Source organism: Pagrus pagrus (assembly GCF_965226575.1).
Source record: "Pagrus pagrus genome assembly, chromosome: 1".
NCBI lineage: Eukaryota > Metazoa > Chordata > Actinopteri > Spariformes > Sparidae > Pagrus > Pagrus pagrus.
This window is the reverse complement of record NC_140185.1, coordinates 34,687,244-34,709,530: the sequence shown is the minus strand read 5'-3', so window position 1 is coordinate 34,709,530 and position 22,287 is coordinate 34,687,244. Positions and strand designations below refer to the sequence as shown.

Here is a 22,287-nt window from a genome sequence, read left to right as displayed (position 1 = left end):
ATGATTTTCCTGAGATCTTATAGATTGTTGACAAATAGTTTTTCATGTCCTTTTTATGTGACTTCTTGTTACTTTTCAGAATCCACGAAATATCCTGCCTGGAGGGCCTATCCCATCTACATATCCTGGATTTGCATGACAATCAGGTACTGTTCCTTCACTCTCCTCCCACCTAAACCATGTCTGTGTATGTTAAGTCTACTTCATTTGGCTGCTTTTTGATGCTGTAACTGGAGATCATGACTTTTAGCTGCAGAGTTGAGCAGAAGTCTATTGTATCTTCCACCTCCTCCACACTGTGTCTAACTAGTGGTTTGTTATGTGAGATGCAGCTCAGAGTCAAAAAGACATGACAGCAGGAGGCCAGGCGTGAGAAACCAAGGCCTCATGCTCATTTTAGACACTTCATTTCAGTCCGCTGGCGTATAAAGTGATATCTATTCAGGACAGACATCATAGTCAAATTGTCCACTTGTTACTGTCTAACATCTCAACAGTGCGCCTCTATTTCGTGGATGAAGTGTCCTAAACAATACTGGCTTCAAATTGGTCATGTCTAACTCACTTACTCCTTCTGTTTAAAGGAATAGTTCCCCCAAAAATGAAAATTCAGTCATTATCTACACGCCCTCATGCTGATAGAAAGTCTCGTAGTTTCGTAGTCCACAAAACATTTCTGGAGCTTCACAGCGTTGCGGCATTCTCTTAAACAACTGAAGTAGATGGGGAATAGTTTTGAAATGTAAAAAACAACTGGCAACAACAAAAATAATAATAATAAAATGGCTCCATACAGATCGTCCGGTTTAAGCCGAGTCTCCAGGAGCCCCGAGGTCCGAAATTGATTTGAAAAACTGTTACTTACACCCTCAATGCGTGGTTGAGCCTCAAAAAGGATGTAAATTGCATCTTTAAATCAATTTGGGATCTCTGCGCTTCAGGGAATTTGGATTATGCGGAAGAGCTGTATGGAGCCATTTTATGTTTTTGTTGTTGTTTTTCCCCATCTACTTCAGTTGTTTGGAAGAATGCTGTTTTGCTGTGAAGCTCCAGAATTATTTTGTGGACTACGAAACTTCATTTGACTTCCTGCCGGCATTGAACCATCTTTTTAAAGTAAAAAATCTGACGGCCGTTACGATCACCCTCTTACCTACCACAGTTGTTAGGGACTCAACTTCGGCATTTGTTTTTGTTCCCAGCACTGTGTGAGAACAAATGATTGAAAATGATCAGAGCCCACATGGTCTCCCACATCCATTTCCTGAGTGACCCCATTATAATATATTCAACAGGCACAACTGTTTCTATGTTTTCAGCATTGGATGCTGTTCCTCAATTAATTTGAGTCTAAATCTATTATGGGGGCTGTTTGTTCAGCATGGCTCACAGATATTAAAAGCCTGAGAAATCCACTGATGAGGATTTTAGCAGCTCCTGGAAAGAGAAGATAAAATAGAAAGGCTTCCCTTGGTCATATTAGTGTTTTGCCAGCTTTGCCGCCTACGCCCCCTCCTCAGAGAGCTTCTCCAGAGTCCTGGTAAGACTCCATCCCTCTCTGATGTTGGCTGCTCTTTGCATGAGCAGGCGTCCCAATTACTATTCAATGACTGGCTCAGCTTGTTATTCTTCCTGATAGAGGATACTTTGTTGCCTGAAATTCTGTCCACTTGTTGTTTCCCCATCTCTATATTTAATTTAAACAATTCTGATAATGCAAGAATTGAATGAAAGACGTTTTTTTAAATTGAGAAATAGATTATTTTATGCTGTTCTTGTTGGTTATCAGAGTTTATTATATTCATAGGTAGTCATTTGTTGGCAGGCGCCTTTTGAGGAGCAGATGATACATCTATTATTCCGACCAGGACAGGTTGCTTTTCACTCACTGACTTCATAACCCCACATTTTGTGCACTGAGATAACTGTTAAATTACCTTTCCTCAACGCTGTCCAACCTCACCAGAGACCTGACCACCCAAATGTAATGTGAATTGCTGCACAATGATGATACAAGATGATGAAGTGAGTGAAGTCAGCAGTGGAATTTTTGGATGAACGAATTCAGATAATGTTAAACTCACGGTTATCCCACCCAGTTGACTGGTTGTTTAGTCTTCATTGGCCGTAGAAAACCAGCTGCTTGTGGTCTGTCCTTGTGTGTGGGTGCTTTAACCACAAGCAGTAAATCACTGTCATCCTGTCTTCCTCCCATCCTCTAGCAGGGAGGCTCACATCACTCCTAACCTATCCTTTTACCAGCATCTGTAACAGGATGTCGCTTCAATTCCAGTTTAAAGGAACTATTCAAAAGTAGATATTCTCTCTGGGAATGTGGATCCAACCCACAGTTGGTCTCAGTGACCAAGTGTTGGGGTTACAATGTGACCTGACATTGTTGGATAACCAATCTTTAGTTTGGCGGTGATGTTTTCCACTCGAGCAGTTTGACTTAAATGCTCTCAGAAGACAGAGGAGAATGCCCTAATAAAGAAACAGTATCACAGTTAGAGAGGTCGGTTTAAGCTTGCGTCCATGGTATAAAATAATACACATCCTACAAATCGAGATGATGATTTTGATTAGGTTTGACTAAATCAGTCATGTGTGGTAAGCATAGTATACTGGGTTAGGCTGAAGCTGGAAGAGAGGATGCACTAGGCTTTGCTGTCATTAATAACACCTGTAACTAAAGGCTATTATATGAAATGTTTCAGGTGTGATTAATTAATTTTTTTGGTTTACTTTTTTGTATTTTTCTCTAGTTTTTCTTGGATTCCCCTTGACCCCAGCTGTTTTGACAGCGGCCTGATATGAAGACGCCTGCCTTGCTTAGGTCAGGGACGCCCAAATCTGTGCCTGAGATAATGTTAACCTTGTGAGGTTGTGTTTTTTTTTTCCTGTTTGGGCAATAAGTGTTTTTTCCTCACCTTAATTAATTCAAAGATGATTCACTGAGCATGTGGCTGTTTTCCATCCACCCACTCACACATATTTTTTCGACTTGATATTTTGAACCACACACACGAGCCTGCCTCTCTGAGCTTTTACGCACTATTGTCCCGTTCTTCTGTGATGACTGTGTGTTGACTGAAAGTGTCAGCGGTGACACTACAAAACAACTATTGTAAAGGCCATTGAATGCAGCGTAATGATCTCACTGTGTTCATCCATCACCAGATGAGGCTGCTTAATGGCGGTGTTTGGGGTGGACTTGATGCACTCAGTTTATTGTCATTTTCTCTAAACAATGCTGCCACCTGTATGTGCACAGCCACTGTCAGTGCACTTGGGAAAATCAGAGTCAGCACCACTCAGTGAACTTTACCAGAAGGTTTACATTTCTCTTTCAGCTAAGTTTCTGTTGCAGTTGACCTATTTAATATTTGAACTGTGGTGATCCTTGTGTATTGTATTTTGAAAGTACTTGAACCCCCGGCTGCCCTTATAACCTTATTCTAACATGTACAATATGCCTTACAGGGGTTAACATATCATTCTCAGGTTAACAGCCACCAGGAATTCATCTGAAGTATTTTCAGTGTAATTATGACAGCGGCCCTGAGTTCTCTCTCCCAGAGATGAGGGGAGAGAACTGGGTATTATTTCCGTGCTGACTGACCCTCATCTACTTGTTTGTTAGGATTTGGCAGGTCAAACAGGAGTCGAGGCTTTAAGTGACTGACTGCATATCAGCTAATCATAATGTTCACAAGTGATACAGATTGTTTCTGTGAAGTGGTTCATTCTGAGGAACACAGGGAGTGGAAATCATTTTAATTTTAGTGTAATTATGCAGAAGGTGTCGTAGCCTCAGGCATCACAATGAAAAAGGAGCACACAGCTTTTTGGCTTTCTGACACCCTAAACTAATTATCTTTAAATGCATGATTTGAATGTGAGACTGAGCACTGACTGTGTACAATTACGCATGTGTTTACTGCAAACCCTGCCTCCCTCTGTGTCTCTCTGTACGTACAGTATGATTATCCAGATTGCTGTTTTCTGTCATTTTATGTAATTCATCATCCGTCTCGCTGTGCTTTTCAAACAGATCAGCCGGATAGAAAACATGTCTCACCTGAGTGAGCTGCGAGTGTTGAACCTGGCAGGAAACCGCATCTCCAGAGTCGAAAAACTGCAGGGCCTGGACTGTTTGACTGAACTCAACCTACGACACAACAGCATCTCTATTGTGGTGAGGGGCCTCTTTCCCAATTAGTGGCAGCTTAAAGCTTTTTATTCACTGCGTGCTCACTATTATACTTCATGTAAAGAAATAGGCGCCAACTGTTTACAGTGAACACAATCTCTCATTTTAATCATGTATTAGGTTTATGCTCTTTCCCGTTCTGGGACCTCTATTTCATTCTATGCAAGTAGAAGTTAGAAAGATTATAAACATATGTTACAAGATGTCCCACCCTACAGGTGAATAGGATAGAAAGTCTTAAATATAGATGTCACCATGAACTTTCCCAGTTGATTACTCACATTGAGATTATTTCTCAATTGACATTGACATTTTTTTGTATTACAAGTCTGCTGACAAGTTCAAATATGCAAATGAGTTATCAAATTAAAAAGCGCTAATTTACATTTCCAGAACAGAAATATAATCACTGGATAATGCCAAGTTAAAAAGTTGTTTAACTTTGCTGACAACTTAAAAAAAAATTTAGAGGGATATTTGGAATGTCAATACCCATCAAAAAGCAATTTTTGCCATGTTTTTAGGATTAAAATTTTTCATAAACCAGGTTATAAATGATCAGCGGTGGAAAGAGTACTGGAAATCTGTACTCAAGTACAAGTACAGTTACATTACTGAACTGAATGTGTATTTTAGACATTGTCTTTCAACTTGTCTGAAAGAACACATTATGAAAGCAAAATATCACAAAATCTTTAAATTGTCTCAGGGTGCAGTAGATGCAGCCTTGAGAACTTTTGCTTTTTCTGCTGCTGTAGCAGGATTGAACAAGTTTTTTGCACGCTGAGGTCTAATCATCTGCATTGAGCCTGATCTGTACCTCTAATATTAATGCATCATCCACTTGTACTGACGACTGTTGAAGTTCCTGCAGCTGCAAATGATACATTTCCACTATTTTTGTCTGCATTTTGACGAACAAATAAACAGTTATGCACCCCGAGAACTGCTCTGCAGGAAAATATTCCTGATAGGATGAATGTGCTGGTAGCGTGCTTCATCTTTCATCTTCATGTCATCCCTTTGGAACAGGTCCTTTGGATGGTTAGTGTTTCCCCTGTTATGGGATCACATGTAGAAGTTTTTACTGTCACAAAACAACAAACACAGAAATTACATCAATAGAATCTTTTGTGAGAAAGTCTGTGGTGAAATGTATCTCGATGGTGTTACCCAGGGAGACGTAGCTCATTACCCACAACCTCCCACAGACTTTCTGGCGCAGTGAAAGAGAAACTGGATATTCTTAACACGGAAATTCACTCCCCTTGGTTTCTATAGTTTTAATCTGATAAACAGAACAGTGCATGCCAAAACAGGCCCCCTAATTTATATGCAAATCCCCTAAACCCTTTCCTGCTTTTGGGGGTAGAAAATACAAACGGAATCGAGAATTGTGTTGTATGCAACTTCTTCCCATCGCTCACCCTGTCGTCTGCCTGCAAGTTCTGATCAACAGCCACTTCCACTCCTAATTATTGGATGCAGTGTTTTATTTGATACACGGCAGAGGGAAATGCTAGCCCTCAGCAGATTCTCCAGTCTCTGTCATTAGTGGTGTTTGCTGCCAAGTGCAAAGTAAATAACCATCCTCCAGGTGTCCAGGTTTTGCCTTTCATTCAGCACAGATGAAAAGTGGAATTCTGGACTGGAAAAACATGCTGCGAGACGCTTTTAAGTAAGTTTAAGATGTGCTTATATGTTGGGCTCAGTCATCCAATACATATTATATAGAACCAATCACATCTACCAGGTAGAAAACTTGGAATGAATGCATATAATTCATCTTAAATGCATGTTTCAGATCAGATTTTCACTACACGATTATTGTGGCCAAACAAATTCACAGTAACGATATTATCGCAATATCTGTAGAAAAAAAAATGCTAGCAATCAGATCTATCTTTTACTTTGTTTACTGTGTGTTTGTTGACAAATAAATTACCCTTAATATACGCGTATAGTGAGGTGGAGAGAGTCTGTAACCATAACTTTTAAAAAATGTATAGAAAGAACAATTACAATCGATGACTAGTGAAAAGGCGGCCAGATGAACTCTCAATAATAAATTAAAAAAAAAAAAAATGTACAAGGCCTAACACCTTCGCTGGATTATTCACACACTATTATGTGTATTTTTAACACGATATCAATATTTAATTTGTTTATTTCACGGTTATCGTGCAAATCACGATATCACAACACCCCTAGTTTGATGCTTTCATACCTCATTAACAAAACTTTCACTAATGTCACCTGTTGGAGTACAGATTAAAGTAAATGACATTTTGAGTTTACCCAAAACTAGCAGTTTGTCTGATATATTGTTGTTGGGTAGATATCAAAGAGGCTAGCAAAGCAACACAGTACATGAAATAAGCACAGCAGAAAGGTCAGATGTTTTTACTATGTATGACGGCATAAATTTACAAGTTTGCCCATTTTAACTATCTCTGCAATGCAAAAATAAACTGCCAGCTGTCTCCTCAGAAGCGACTGTTGTTGTGAGTGTGTTGTCGCAGTGATTCGAATAAGCACTGTATATGCATACCTAATATTTAAGTGAATATTTTGGGGAAGGTGTCGGCCTAATTATCGACACTTGATTCAGTAGTTGGGTCATTATCAGGCTTCAGCAGAGCTCGGTGACAAGCTGATCATTTGAATCAGGTGTGTTGGGGCAGGAAAACATCTAAAACATGCAGGGCATGTCCCCGAGGACCAGGATTGAAGAATACTTCTTGAATGCAACTCAACACATGTATTTTAATAGCCTGCTCAATCTGTGCTGTTAGTTGTAACCACACATTTCCACCTAAATCCATTACTTTTTTCATACACAGTTTGTTGCAACACAATAACACAGCACAGTGATTCAGCATATAATGATTTCATAAATCCTTTGCTGTTTACACTTGCTCTCAGGTGGGTTTTCCCATTGATAAATCCTGTGGCAGTCATTAAGTGATGCATTTTACATTTTTGGCAGCAGGAACAGTGGTTTGTTTGGAAGAGCTGTGTAGTCGGCATGAGCATCGCTGAAAGAGACAAAGCAAAACGGCATCACCCAGAGGCACACTGGCTTTATGGATTAACAGGAGTTTTTCCAACGGGCTTGTCTTCTTGTGGGGCCAGTAATGAGTCAAGCATCACTACAATTGAAAATGTAAAAAAAAAAGTTCTATGCTGTCAGGTCTGCTGTAGATTAGTCAGCTCTAGCCTGTGTGTGTGTATGTGTGTGTGTGTGTGTGTGTATGTATACTGTGAGTGTTCAGCTCTCCCTTAATCCATAATTTCCCCTCGGCTAACATATGACGTAGGTCCGGTTTAACTTGGATAAATGTTTGACATTTGGGCGTATAACTCCTGAATGGATTCACATAACATGACCAAACCAGTCAAAGGTTAGTGAGGTTGAGTGTGTGTCAAAGAATGAACACGTTGATGCATGGACATGCATGGTTGCAGCTTTTGCAAACAAAAGATTTCACTTAGCTAATTTTGGCAACTGAAAATCCAAATTGACTGATAGGTGAAGTGTGAAGTGCAGTCCAGAAACAACACAGAAAGGCAAACTTTGACACCAGATTGTAGCCTCAACGTGTGTATGCACATTATGCACAGCATCTGTTATTCTAACAGAAACAAGTCCAGTTGCCTACGATACAGCACCTAGATTTACCATGACCTGGATGACTGAGAACCTACATCAACCTGTTATTCTAGTGCACAATACCTGAGGTTAGATGTGTGTCTGCTAAGCTCACACCTCAAGTCTGTGCTTTTCAAAGAAAACGGCTTACTGTGGTTGTAACCCTCAGCGTCCACATGTACCCGTGTGTTTGTTTGAGCAGCTTTCATGCTCCTTTGTGCTGTGCTTTTGCATGCAACAGAGTCAGCGGTGATGAGTGGTCGCTCTCTGTGTTTGTGGAGTAATGCCTCTCCCAGAGCTCAGTATGAGTGTGAAAATTGTGGACACGCAAACTGTCAGTGAGAAGAGGGTGGAGCTGCGATAAGGAGGTGAAGGCACAGACGCATAAATACACATCCGCAGGCATACCAGCACACGCACAGCAACTCAGCTGTACGCAACCTCACATCAGATCCTGTCAGCTGATTGGTTCCGATCAATCGGGTTTTCTGAAAAAGAGACCACATTGGTGGGCGATTGTTATGCAGCACATCAGCTCAGTGATGACATCATTCTGTCTGAGACATGGCTGCTATATTTAGCCTCAGACATCGTGCAGCGCCTGGTGCTTCACCAGCATCCATACAGGGGCTGGCACAGACAGAGTGTGGTGGAGGGTCAGACTAAGCTAGCACTCGGTAGCATGACTTGCAGTTTTTCAAAGTGATTTTGTTTCAATCCGCAGAGAGCATGAAGTCTGGATTATCAAGTGCTCGTGGCTAGCATGTTGGCATACTGTTGACAAATTATATATTCGGCACACAGAACAACATGATCATCCCATTGAAAGCTTATGTCAAGCTGCCTGTAAAATGTTAAGTCCAATATTCACTTGAAAAATTTAAAAGGGAAAACCGCTGTTCAACTTTCAGATCAGTCCCTCACATAAACCCCTTTCACACCTGCCTAAAACCCACTTACACCTGCTAACACCTGGATTTGTGTGCAATGTCAGTGTGTATTATCAGGATTTACCCCCAGATCAATTGAACCTGCAGTAGTCACAGATATTTGTTGCCTCCGGCTCGGTGTGAACTGTGATATAAACGTAACACCGGGGAGAAAACGCTACTACGTCTGTGCTGAGTTTGAAAGAGAGACGGCAGTGAAAGAGTAAACGTAAACGTAACCGTTCTTAGTGGCTTTCATGCCTGTCAGCTGCCTGATCGGTACTGCGTAACTACAACTGTCAACAGAGATGAGAAAGAAGCAAGATGTCTCACTCCTTAGCAACTTCCATTGTTAGCTCTGGAACCACTATGTTTCTAATTCAGGATATTATTGATTAAGACTTTTTTAAAACAAGTTTAACTTCTTCTTGAAGTCGTCTGGTGAGGTATATGATCCACTACTTTCTACTGTTCCCTTTTTTTCCAGCGCATTCGTGATGACGAATGTGGCAGAACATGGTTATTCCTTGTCTCACCACCACTTGTGCTGGACCGTATTGCTCTATGGACTTTTAATGCTGGGTTACAACAACCAATTCCTGTCATATTGCAAAATAACCCTTTCAGTTTTATCACTCATTATGCATATAAAGTACTTTTCTTTGCCTCTTTTTGGTATCTGATAACTTCGGAAGGAGAGCTGTATGATGAATGTTGCTACACTTGTTGACTACAGGAGTATTGGGCTGATATAACCCTGATATGCCTCTTGAGAATCGGAGGGCAGAGAGCTTGGCCGGTCCTGAAGGTCAGCCAAGATTATCTGTTAATGTGAGGGGTGTAAAGATCCAGTCTTAAATCTCCTGAACTGCACTGGACTCATCTGGGCCGACCCGATAAATATCAAACGTGTTTGAAATTTTAGGATTTAAAATCTGAACGACTGCGATTGTCAATACATCAGTACTTTCACAGCCACTGCTAGAGATATCCCAGAGCAGCTGACGGTGTTGACAAGCAACAGTAAACAACCCTAGCCCTTCAGGCTAACATTAGCTTGCATACTACTGTTGACAGATAATAAACTAACAGTTATTATACATAAACTAACAATTTTATCATCCAGACTTGATTCTTCTGCTTTTATTTCTCACTTAAAGTATTGACTATATTACAATATACAAAGTGTATGATGCACCGTTATTTTCAAGGGTGTGCATGTTTGAGATTAGAGATAAGGACATCCGTGAAGATTCTCTTTATGTGCGTGATACAACCACATTTCACAGTCGGTTAGGTTTTTAAAAGTCCTGTAGTGTGAGCTGAGCTTTAGACAGATCAATCCTTATAGTGGATCGCACTTGTTTTTGTTGCTCAGAAAGTCATTACTTCCCTGCGTACCTCTCTACCAATTAACTAAGTGAGTTTTGATTTGCCCTTTTGTATTGGTCTCACTCTTTATTTTATAGGCTTAAAAAATATGTTAAATGTACATAGCCACTGATCTACTCCACACCTATAAAATAGTTTGCATACATCTCATTCAGTGTTGTGCCAGAGATATTCTTTCTAAGTTTTGGGAAATTAACGGCCAATCAAGAAAAACTCTTGAGAAAGTTAACCGATAGATCATAATTTGTCTATTTAATATCTGCAAATGAGAAATGGGAGATTGATGAGTATTCATTGTAAGCTAGCTTTTTGTAAGAAGCCTCTGATATAATAAGACAAAGCTAATCTATACTATGCACTATTCACAGGTAAAATGATTTCATTATTAATTCGATACATTGAGCATAAAACAATGTAACACAACAAAACACTTAGCGTCTTTCTAGAAATGCTCCTGATGTTGCATTCTGTACTACAGTTGGCATTTAAGCTATTGAAGATCCATATGGATGAAACAAGGATGAGTAACTGCACTGTATTTATGTGGTTGTGTGGATGGGGCTTTGTAGAAATCTTCCACGATGACTGCAGTGTTGCACTGTTCTCTGCAGAGGAGGTAGCATAGCCTCAATGCTAGGCTGATCTCACATTTGAATGGACACTGCCAACAGTTCTGGAGGAGGCTGCGAGGCGGTGGCTGCAACATGGGCGGACGCTGACGCAGCTCATTCAGACTGCTGCTGGGAGTGTCCTCTTTGCTTCCAGCATGTGCAACACTGGCCATCCACACACACACGCACACACACGCACACACAGAAAACTACTAGACATGATTTCCTCCCACTCTGCCATCTGATTAGCGTCAGTCGTTGTGGTTGTGACATTGCTTCCGTCCCTGTGTATCCTCTTCAGCTTGCCAGGTGGCCAGCTGCTGCTCCTCACCCCACCCCCTCGCTAAATTCTGCATTGATTTTGATGCTGAGCCTGCCCGATGGAGAAACTACCCCCATCCCATTCCTTTCCCACTCTATTTCACCCCAGCTATTGTTCTTGCGTGATGAGATACAGTAGCTAGCTGCTCAGAGTGTGTGCGTCTGCATGTGTTACTGTGAGCATTTTGAGTTAGCCTCCTGCAGCAGGGGATCTCTGCATTAGCGCACACTCTGCTCTCTCTCCCCTCCCCCCTTCCTCTCTCTCTCTCTCCCACTCTCTCTCTCTCCCTCTCCCTCTCCCTCTCCTGCCTCTCCTCTCCATGTGCAGACAAGGCAGCGTGCTGGATGTGTGTGTGTGTGTGCATGCGCAGGATGGATGGGGATGCTGTATGCTGGAGCTGAGAGCTGCAAGGTGACTGAGGGAATGGAGAGGGATACAGAGCTCTGACGGCAGTGACGATGCAGTGCCCTTTTCCAGAGCACCTTCTCCTTTTCACATCCCTCCATCTCTCTCGCCTCCCTCTCCTTCTTTCTCTTTCTCTTTCTCTTTCTAGACCGAGGTGTACCGCCTGCCCTGCTTGCAGCGCCTCTTTCTCAGCTGCAACAACATCACCAGGTAAGAGCTCGTACCGCTTAACTCCCTCCTCCCCACAGGGCTGGGACAGGGATAGTGGCTGGACACTTCCACGTCCACTCCCTCGGCGCCTGGCAGGGGCCTGGCCAACAAGCTGCAGGCACACGCACACACACATGCAGCCACACACAGGTTTGCTGTGGTAGGCAGTTTCTGTAACCTAGAAAAAAAATCCTGGAGGTGTTCTTTATTGTTAGTAATTAGCATGCTGTTACCTAAGAAATGGGTGTGCCAATACTTAAAAGTTATTCAGACAACAGAGAAGCAGACTAAGAGGAGGTAGCTCATTATTATGGAAAAGTAATGACAGATTTGAGGGTGAATTCAAGAGCAGCATCACAAGGTGAGGGTGAGGGTGTGTAGGATGAATGACAGGTGTGTTTTGTTGCTTAGCACAAACCTGCTTCACTCACTTTTTCCAATATCTGTTTTTTCTGTGTTACTCCCGCTCTGAGGCCAGCAATCACAGTGTCAAAGAGTTAACTTGATAAAGCAGCACACAGCCTTCTCACTGAATAAAGCTATGCTATAAAATGTGCCTTGTTTGTCTGGAGGAGAGGCCTGTACTGTATGTGGGATTCATGGTGGGAGTGTTGTTCATTAGCCTCCTTTACCATGGTCACCTTGTCCTGTGATAGATGTGACCTGACGTCTCACGCCGGCCCCACAGTTCCAGTGTCTGTATGAGTCTGTATGTGACACACTGTTACACAGTTAGTCATGACAGAATAGGCAACAAATATCATCATAACTAAGTCGTATTCCTAAACATCTTATGACATTGTAGCGTGTCACTGAATTGGGAGCACAGTGTGGTTATTCAACTATTTTCTAATATATTCACACAATTTTTCTTGTTACTTTATATTCTTATTATTTCTATTATGACCTTTTCACTCTTCTTCTATTAAGACATTTTCACTAAAATCATTCTTGAATTGATGCTCACCATAGCAGTATATCATATAGCAGTATATCATCCTGGCGTGTGTACCTTTTGAACCTGTTCAAAGCTGATAGGAGAACAGTTGTGCTCTGTTGCTAGGTAGAGGGACACTCGTCTACGTGGTGCAGTGAATTGCCCAGTGGAGGTTGTTAAAGCAAAAATCCCTCCGTAAACTTTGAGTCATTATGTCATTTATCATAACGTTGCATTTATGACTCAGCCTGCCAGAATTAAGTTACACTTTATGAAACCGGAGCAAGGCAGCAAATGATGAGATCTTAGTAAAGACAGAGATGCAGGGGCTGTAGTGCTGGACCAATTTTGAAATTATGATTTTCGGCCACACCCGACTCGGTACACGGATATTTTTGATACTCACTTCTGATAGGAGCATTGACAGCAGCAAGGGACAGATGCATGTTGACTTTATACCACAACGACCATTTTTGTGACAATATCCAAGAAGACATTGGTCAGTGGTCACTGTGATTCAATGCAATAATTACAATGGCACTAGAGCGCGTACCTCCGCCAAGGCCCAACAGTCCCCTTTTGTTGTTACCCAGAGATACCAGACGCTGAAATACACCTGACGAAAATGTAATGTAGGTAATGTAGGCGCCAGGTTTTAAAAAAGAAAAACAATGCATGGAATAAAAAAAGATGATATTTCTGGTTCTGCGATATCGATTTTGATCACTTGTTTTTAAACTACATGCAGCATTCAGTCGCCAGTTACCCTTTATAGATGTTCCCGTCCCTTTATCCGGATCCACACCAAACAGTTAACGGGGTCTATTCTGGGACCCATCCTCCATCTCAAGCGTTCATGGAAATCCGTTCAGTTATTTTTGTGTAATTCGGTTGACAAACCAACCAACAGACGGACACGGTTTAAACAAGCCTCCTTGGTGGAGGTATTTATGCAAAACGTGTGCGATGCAGTCAAGCACCATTCGGAGCTCTCAATTAGTCTCCCATAATCAGTGTGAAAAACGCCCACTTCGTTATTGTTAAAGTGTTATTGTCTCTATTAGCAGTAAATGTATGAAATGACACAAGTATTGAGATTAATATTAAATAAAAATGCCTGAGGTGACTACGTACATTAAGTATTAGACTGGTCACGGGCTCAGACCAACACCATGTGCCCACTGTTATTCAGAGATAAGAGAAAACAATACTGTGATTTGTTCAAATCCCTCAAATAGTGCTTAGATTAAATTATAGTTGTGAAATTTTGCTTATCCAGTCGTCACCCTCAGCTGTACTTGCTTTAATAGTTCATCGGAGGTTCATATCTCACCCTCTTTTGCATTCAAAGAAACCTTTTGACTAGCATCAGGCACAGAGCAGTGTAGTAGGTCCATAAGTAGCTCCAGGCAAATGATTCATCAAGGTAATTATGCCAAATTAGCAAAGATAGAATCTCCAATGCCTCACATAGCATGACTGTGCTCTTTCATGCCTCTTTTTGCCACAGGGTTGTAAGGGCAACAGTGAAGCGGATCTCTCTCTCTTCACTGCCCCCTGAGTAATGTCAGGCTGTCTGCTAAATTACCAGTTTTTCATGGCTCTTTTTAGCCTGGCTCCAGCCTGTAATACAGGCCTGAATTAAAGGTTCAAGAATCAAAACATAGATGAGGGATGTTACCAAGCAGTTGACTTAGGCTTCCCAATGCTGAGTTAGGTCATCATGTATCATTAGAAAGCGTTCAGTGTACGTTGCTTTTGTATTTGAAACATTTGTGTATCTGTAAAGCTTTAACTCTTGATCTCATTCAAAATCTCTCTGTGTCTAGTTTTGATCAGCTAGCCTGTCTTGGAGAGTCACGCTCCCTTTCTGAGCTCACCCTGGATGGGAATCCTGTAGCCCTGGAGACATGGTACAAGCAGGCCGTCCTGCGCTGTGTGCTTCATCTGAGACAGCTGGACATGAAGCGCATCACAGTAAGGCTCAACTGTTTAACTACGTCTGTGTGTGTTTACAAGAGAAGAAACTGGCTCCTGGCCAAATTCTGCTCATTATAGCTGGGGCTGTAAATGTAGTTTATTGTCCCTTCAGATCATTTTTCTTTACTACTTCACATTTAGGATAATGAATCACATGACCGGAATGGGAAAATGTCATGTCACATGCTATATTGCCATTATTAAACATGTTAAACAGCGATGTAGACTTTTTGTAATTCGTATTTGCAAAAGCCTGTGTTGCATCTCATATTTTGACCAGACATTCACGCTCAGCTAACGGTCCAAACCTTTGTGTCACTGTCTGAGCATATGTTCCTGACGGCACTGGTGCTACATGTTGATTCTTGAGCACCACTCTGTCATGACATAAACTTGATTGATGATAAACTCGATGATTTCACAGTTTAAAACAAACCCACATAGGCAGTCTCCCATTTACTGTCAATGGAGCATCTCCAGGCTCCTGTACATTTTGACAATGCTGTCCTCTTTGTTCTTTGACATCTGAGTCGCATTCATCATCCCAGCTGCGTATTACCAGTGACTAAACCATACGCTAAGCATTTACAAGACACGTAATGTATATCCAGTCTAACAAAACAATGATTATTCTCAAGTGCAGTATGAAGTCAGTGTATTTGTATAGCATGCCAGCAAAGTGCTACAGTGAAATATCAGCGTGCTCTTAGAGGCTGTCATGCAGGGAGCACCCAGGTCTGAGCTTGTACTTCCAAGGAATCTGTAAGTACCACACACCTTGCCCTCAGAACAAACTGCAGATACTTTGGGGAAAAAAAACAACTCAATTTTCATGTTTTTACTTGAATTTTAAGGTCCATATGGTCTTTAACAGGTTTGACAAGTTTCATGATCTCCAGGGTCCATTAAAACCCTCCAACAAACTCTGCAGCTGTCAACCCTGAAAACAGGAACAGCTTTTTTTTTTTTTTTTTTAGAGAAAGTTTTCATTTGGGAGATGCAAAGTTTTGATTTGACAACATCAGCCTTGGACTGGAGTTTCCATCGTCTCCAGCGGTGGCACGATATAGCTGGAGGCGAACTTCGAAGTAGCCACTGAAGATCTAAATTTCTCATCTCAACTGATTTGGAAAAACTTGCCCCCAGTGAACTATGTTGTCAGTGGAAGAGAGATCAAATTATCTGAGATAAAATCTACGCCTTACTTGCTGGCAGATTGGCCATTATTTATGAATGGAATGGGAGTTAATACTGCAAGGATTCAGTACTACTGTCCTCCTTTGGGCTAAATGGATAAATGCGGCATCTGTTTCAGTGGGGATACACTCCACATGACTGTTTGGATTAGTACTGAAGCTAAAGGAAGGAAGATCAAACAAGACACATACAGTAGACTGGAGCTTTCCCTGATAAAAGAATCATATTTCAAGTGACTAATAAAACATATAATCCCACTGATTGAAATATTTACCTAAAATACATTTAACATGTAATAACAATTACATAGTAGCACGTACTGGCTCTGTGATCCATATTATCATGTTTGTGGAAATAAATTCAGTATTCAGGAAACAACTAAAATATGTTTAAAATGTAAACAGACATTAAACTGGAACTATTGTAGTGAAACCTGAACAGTCAGATAACTGCCATCAAATTAACAGACTGTGGAGGCTGCCCAAACAAAGTAATTATTATTGCTGAAAAATAGCACCCTTTGCAGTCAATAAGCTATTGATCACTTTTGACAGAGCAGCTGGTCGTTTTTCCCATAAAAGCTGTTTTTTTTCCCACAAAGAAAGTTGAAGCAGTGACACACACGGCTGGCATCGTAATCCGTCTCCACTAGCGTTCTGCCTCTATTGATCAGACCAAGGCGTCGTTCCTGCTCGTACGTCACAGACAGCTAAATATCCCCCAAGCTCTCAACTGGCACACTCAGATTGTGTTGGCAGCGTTGCATTCTGGGAGTTTTGGCTTTCCCCAACAGCTGGGCACAGTTGATCCGACACTGAAAATCAGACAGATAATCCTGTGATGCAGCCGGCTGGTGTGAGGATCTCTCTCCCATCCTCCACTCTGGTCCAGTTCTGGTGGAGAGAACAGTCTTCCTGGCGGCGTCTTTTGTGGTTCCCACTCTCTCTTGAATAATTCAGAACTCATGAATGGAGCGACACTCTGATTGCACAAGCTCTCTTTTTCAGGACGAGGATCGGCGCATGGCTGGCGTACAGGCTCGAAAAGAGGAGGAGAAGAAGAGGGAGAGTCACAAGCAGACCATTCATAAGGTACCAGTCTGATGTGATTTGCACCTGTTGTCTTCGTCTGCCTGGATTTACACTTTGATTATGTAACAAACGCACATAACGGCTTACATCTCAGAGGGTAGTTTAACAAGTGTCCTCTGAAGCTACTGGTGCCTCATTCATTGGGTGTTGCATGGTCAGTTATTCTTGATATGAACAAGATTATAAGTTGCAGAGGGTTAAAGTACTGGATGGAGCTACATTCTGAAGGACCACATACTGTATTTCTGTTGAGATGTACTTTGCAGTGCATATGCACAAGCTGAATGTTATACTTTATTTTTAAGCATCAGGCTATTGTTATTATGGTTTGCAGGTTAAAGCAATATTATCCGCTTGCCCAAAAAACATATTTTTCAGAAAACAGAAAATATTTAGGAAGGGTCGACCAATATGGCTTTTTCAGGGCTGATACCGACGTCGATTATCAGAAATCAAGGAGACTGAAAACTGATAAAAATGTAAATCAGTATTTCCATTTTGTGCTACTTCATACTTCCTCGGCACTATATTTATTTGATAAATTTAGTTATGAATCACTTTGCAGATTCAGATTATTCACTGGTAACACGTCACAATAACCTATAAACAATCAGATGGAGTTGTGGGCGGGACATTGTGTGAGAGGAGGTTGCATCAGTAGCACATTTTCAAATTAGTTTATTTAATTGTCACTCTGACAGAAAAATCACTGAAAATGATAATTGGAAAAATGCTGAATATCGGCCCTGATAATTGGACAGGAACGATAATCGGTCTACGCCTCATATTTAGTTATGGTTATGATTTCTTGCTAGATTGCTAGATCAACTCTTTTCTCTCTTCTTATGCACCCTGTAACATATGTGCCTTGTGATTGCTGAGACTGTTTTAGTGGGTCATTAAATACATGTTTTGGATGCTGACATGGACTGTCAACTTTAAGAACATATTCACATCATTGCCTCAGGACTACACAACCGTGCCCATGAGGAACAATGTTAATGTATGGAGAGGGATACACTGTAAATTATACTTTATTTCTTTAAGTGGTCTGAGATGTTCTGTCTCGCACAGGCATCTGTGTTGCAGTGATTGTGTTTGTGTGTGTGTGTGTTTAAAGGTACAGTATGTATTGATGTGCTCCTGCAGCGTCTTCGCTGAGGTGGTTACTCTTGCTGAAAGAAAGTCTCTGTGTGGAACACATTGTCTCGCAGTAACCTAACTCCTCTAATCCCCAGTGTTGAGAAAATGTTGTACTGAATGCCACAGCCAAGAGTTCGTAAGGGCGAAGGAATCACTATGAATTGATACTGACTCACCCCTGCATCGGGGAGTGGCACATTCCATAAGTGAGCATATCGAAACTACAGCTTGGCCAGGAAAGAACAATTAAAGTGGAAGAAATCTTCTCTCTGTCAGGGTACGACTGTCAGTTTTACTGCTGTAAGAGCCAACTGCAGTTAAATCAAAATGCTGCCGTAACAGAAGCAAATAAACTGGACCGACACATGCGTACACAATTTCACATCTAACTTTGATGAAGTGTGATACTCTCACTGCCAATAAGCAGTTTTCAACAGCATACTGTATCTCAGAGACGAGGAAGGCAGCAGGTGTGAGTTTGCTTGTGATAATATGGACAGAAAGGCTCCATTAGCTGAGCATATGACCGCCGTGTTCTCCTCAAGAGAGTTGTCACTTGAAACCGTCTTTGTCCTCTGTGTGTGTGTTTGTGTGTGTGTGTTCTGTTCATCAAGGAGAAGCGGCGTCTGGCCATCCGTAATGCAGCGCAGCAGTGGGAGGGTGTCAGGGCCTGCCTGGAGCTGCCACCAACGAATGGTGCTAAGGAAGAAGTTAGTCCAGAGAACAGCCCTGCCCACAGCCCCGCCCAGACCAATGGCCTGGCACAGGAGCCTTCTCCAGATGAGCCCAGGTACACAACATTTCAGCAGATTAAGTCACATCACCTTTCTAGAACTAGCAGAGCCACTGGCTGGTGAGATACCAGTGTTGTGTGTGTGTGACTCTTGACGTTGGTCCAAAGTGAATTGTGGTTTCAGTGTAACTTGATGTGGTTTAGATCATCAGGGCGATTATAGAAACTCACAGTCTATTTCAGGCACTTAAAGGGCTCTGCTAACTTAGCCTTAGGTCTTTTCTTAGGCAATGGACAACTGTTAGTTTTCTTGAAATTTGTCGTACTCAGGATGAATTGTTTGTTTCACTGACATTGGTCCCAAATGTCTTAAAAATTAATGAAATTCAAAATTAATCTCAGGCAAAGATAAGAAGTTATTGTATTTAGTACCCACATGGTGTAGGACGGCCTAGTGTTCGTGCTGATTGGGGAATATTAGCATGCTAACATGGGAAACTAGGTTGGTGCACATGATAAAAGTTATTCCTGCTACACATCAGCATTTAGCTCTTAGCATTTTTCTAGTCTGACCGGATGTAGACTGTTGGTATCAAGTATGTCATTGGGGGCCGTTCCCACCTTCCTTCTGCTGTCTGCGTGTACTGTTTTCACAACCACCATCGCTATATGAAACGACAACAACCACCACCAAGCTAGCAACATACGTGCAGAAACTGACAAGTAACTGTAACATGAAACTTCTTTGCTAACTGCACAAACGTAAACAAGCTAGCAGCTCTTCCTTTTTCTTTTCATTACCTTGTCTTTTTAATACCAGGGATCCACCTCTCCACATGCAAACCAAGTGTCCCCCAGCTATATTTTGCACAGGCACCGTTGCTGCATTCTGGGTTAAACGCCGCCCAAGAAAGTTGTGATTTTTTTTTAGACACACAAACAAACCAGAGCTGTTATTAGATATTTGATATTGGTCACCAACGTCAAGATTGAGTATCATTGAATTTGTACATTTTATTTTTTACTGTTCATTTAGTTAGGCGCTCACTTCTTCTCTCAACTATATAAGTGTTTTATAAAGTGTTACAGTGAGTGACTCACATGAGATTTCATCCTGAGGGGATTTAAATTATGGAGGATTCAATAATATTTTTAATATTATCTGATATTTTACAAATCTTTTGACATTAACATACTGCTGTATGTACTATTTATATACAGTAAGTCAACATGCTAACACCATGATAGTCTCATTATTATCTAATTATTTAGATTTAATTAGTAGTACATGATGTAGCTCAGATGGGAAGCTGAACACAATATCTGTCATTGGGTTTGGATTTCAGGATGTTTGATTCGATATAAAGAAATAATGAACTCATAAGTGTCCTCTCCTCTCCTCCACTCCGTTGTATCAGTACCATCGTACCAACTAATGCCCCAGGAATAGGCACTGAGTATCTGTTGAAGAGGAGCAGTGATCAGATTAAATTGTAACCCTGCAGAGCTGAGAACTGTTGGAAGTCTTATCTGGGGCGCCCTGATAATTTTAAACCATTTTCCTGTTTGCTGAAGTCAGGACATCAGTGCCAGTACTGTCTGACTGGAAACTCAGTTGGCAAATGGAGACAAATAATTAGGTAGAGGAAGGGAGATAACGTTTAAATTGTGAAAGTCTTTCGACGTGTGCAAGTGTAGGGAAGATTTGGGATGACAGAGAGGCATGTGTGAAAGTCAGACAAGCACGTGCATTGTTTCTAGCATGGTAATTGTTATAATTTAGCTTCTTTTATGATGCAGTTGTTTCTAATCCTGTAATGCATGTTTGTAATTACAGGGCAGAGAGTCTGTGAAATCTCTTCTTATGCTTTTGATTCAGCTGATTCCAAAATTGGTTTTGATTTTAAAAACCCTTTAATGTGAGCCTGACTTTACAGGCTTGCTTCTCCTTCATCTAAGGGGGTTTTGAAATGAACAGTTTGCTTTGATGCTGAGTGTTCAAGGTTTGGTTTTGTTGTGTTTTTTCTTTATTTCATCAGATGGGTAAGCCCAGGTTCAGGACCAGAGCGACCGTCGGGGGGAACGGAGATCAGACTTCGCACCAACAGCCGTCCAAACAGCCCACGAGATCCCAAGTAAGACAAAATGCAAAATGAAATGCTAAAGTAAAGCTTTCTGTCTTGACAAGTAACATTATGAGACAGAAACTGAGTGCATATTTTATGATTTCTTCTCCGAGTTCTGTTGGATTATTTCCTCTAGTGGGATCCAGCCATGCGGAAAGTTCTGGTTTTATTTGCCAAGGACTTAAGTTATCTCTCACTGTGACACCTCTGTTGCTTTGGTAGATTGGAATTTAGCTTCAGACAATGTTACACGAGGTAACATTGAAAAAGTGTTGACAGGCTGACACTCATGGATACATAGAGCATTTATTGTAGAGAGATCATCCTGGTTACATACGTGATCCCTGCAACAGCTGCAGCATCAAACCCATCTTGAAATATTCCTCAGCAGTGAAATGACCCCTTTACTTACTCCAGGGGCGTGGGACTTGGCTACTCCTTCTCTGTCAGTCCGTGCACATCTTAGACATGCATTGACTTTCTTCTTCCACTGTTTATAACATGATGTTGGAGGCGCTCTAAATCAACAGTCTGTGCTCAGTCTAATGTGAGTGTAGGGCTCTGATACGCTCTCCTACACAGATTGGGATCCAGGTCTGGATGAGTTATGAGGGGGAGGCTGAGATGAAAGAGGGGCTGTGTCGAGGACTATTATTACATGTTTTAAAAGACGGCTTTTCCTTCCTGCGCCAGGATATGAATATGGGCCCCGGAGCGCAATCCCTCAATGGCAATAGCTTTCCTTTACAAGATCTATTATGACTTGAGACATGCGGTTTAACAGGTTATGGTGATGAAACAGGACTCACGCGATTCAACACTCTTATGAGTTGGGAGTTGTGTTACGAATGAGGAAATAACAAAGGCCTTTACGAACCCCCGGCACTGCCACTAACTTGGAAGAGAAGCAAGATGTGTCAAAGGATGAAATCCTTGTTATGCCTGGATATATGTACAATAGGTGGAAAATTTAAAGGTTGTTTGTTTTCAACAGTGTGAGTGGTATATTGAAGGGTTATAATAATGCCTACATACAGTAGTGTAGCCCAGATGACCTCAGATAGCTCCTGAAGTACTAGATGCTGTAGAAAAAAAAGACCATCCTTCCCAGTGTAGAGCATGAAGTGGGCAGATGAGGGATGATCTTGTCTCTGTTTTTTTTAGGCCTGTGAATCAACACTCTTTCCTCACTAGTGTATGACATCTCGTATCAGTTCTCTGGGGTGTGAATTCCCAGGAAAGGGAAGAGAAGGTTCATTCTTTTGCACCTCGAAGAGACAGCATATGGTTTGTTACAAGTCATCCTTAATCCTGTTACTCCAGAATCTCAACAGATTCTTGGTTTC

General features: G+C 41.5%; 1 protein-coding gene across 4 annotated transcripts in view; it reads left to right on the top strand.

Annotated features, from left to right (window-relative positions):
• The window catches only part of lrrc49 (leucine rich repeat containing 49), a 42,144-nt gene that overhangs the window by 9,148 nt on the left and 10,709 nt on the right, over positions 1-22,287 (top strand). For 2 of the 4 annotated variants that reach the window (XM_084347818.1, XM_084347816.1), the window contains exons 7-14: positions 80-146; positions 4,055-4,198; positions 11,447-11,530; positions 11,673-11,734; positions 14,501-14,648; positions 16,856-16,939; positions 18,697-18,872; positions 20,855-20,950. In XM_084347818.1, coding sequence (XP_084203944.1) covers positions 80-146; positions 4,055-4,198; positions 11,447-11,530; positions 11,673-11,734; positions 14,501-14,648; positions 16,856-16,939; positions 18,697-18,872; positions 20,855-20,950 — 861 coding nt within the window. The remainder of the gene's footprint in view (positions 1-79; positions 147-4,054; positions 4,199-11,446; positions 11,531-11,672; positions 11,735-14,500; positions 14,649-16,855; positions 16,940-18,696; positions 18,873-20,854; positions 20,951-22,287) is intronic. The other 2 variants (XM_084347817.1, XM_084347819.1) reach the window with 2 other exon arrangements.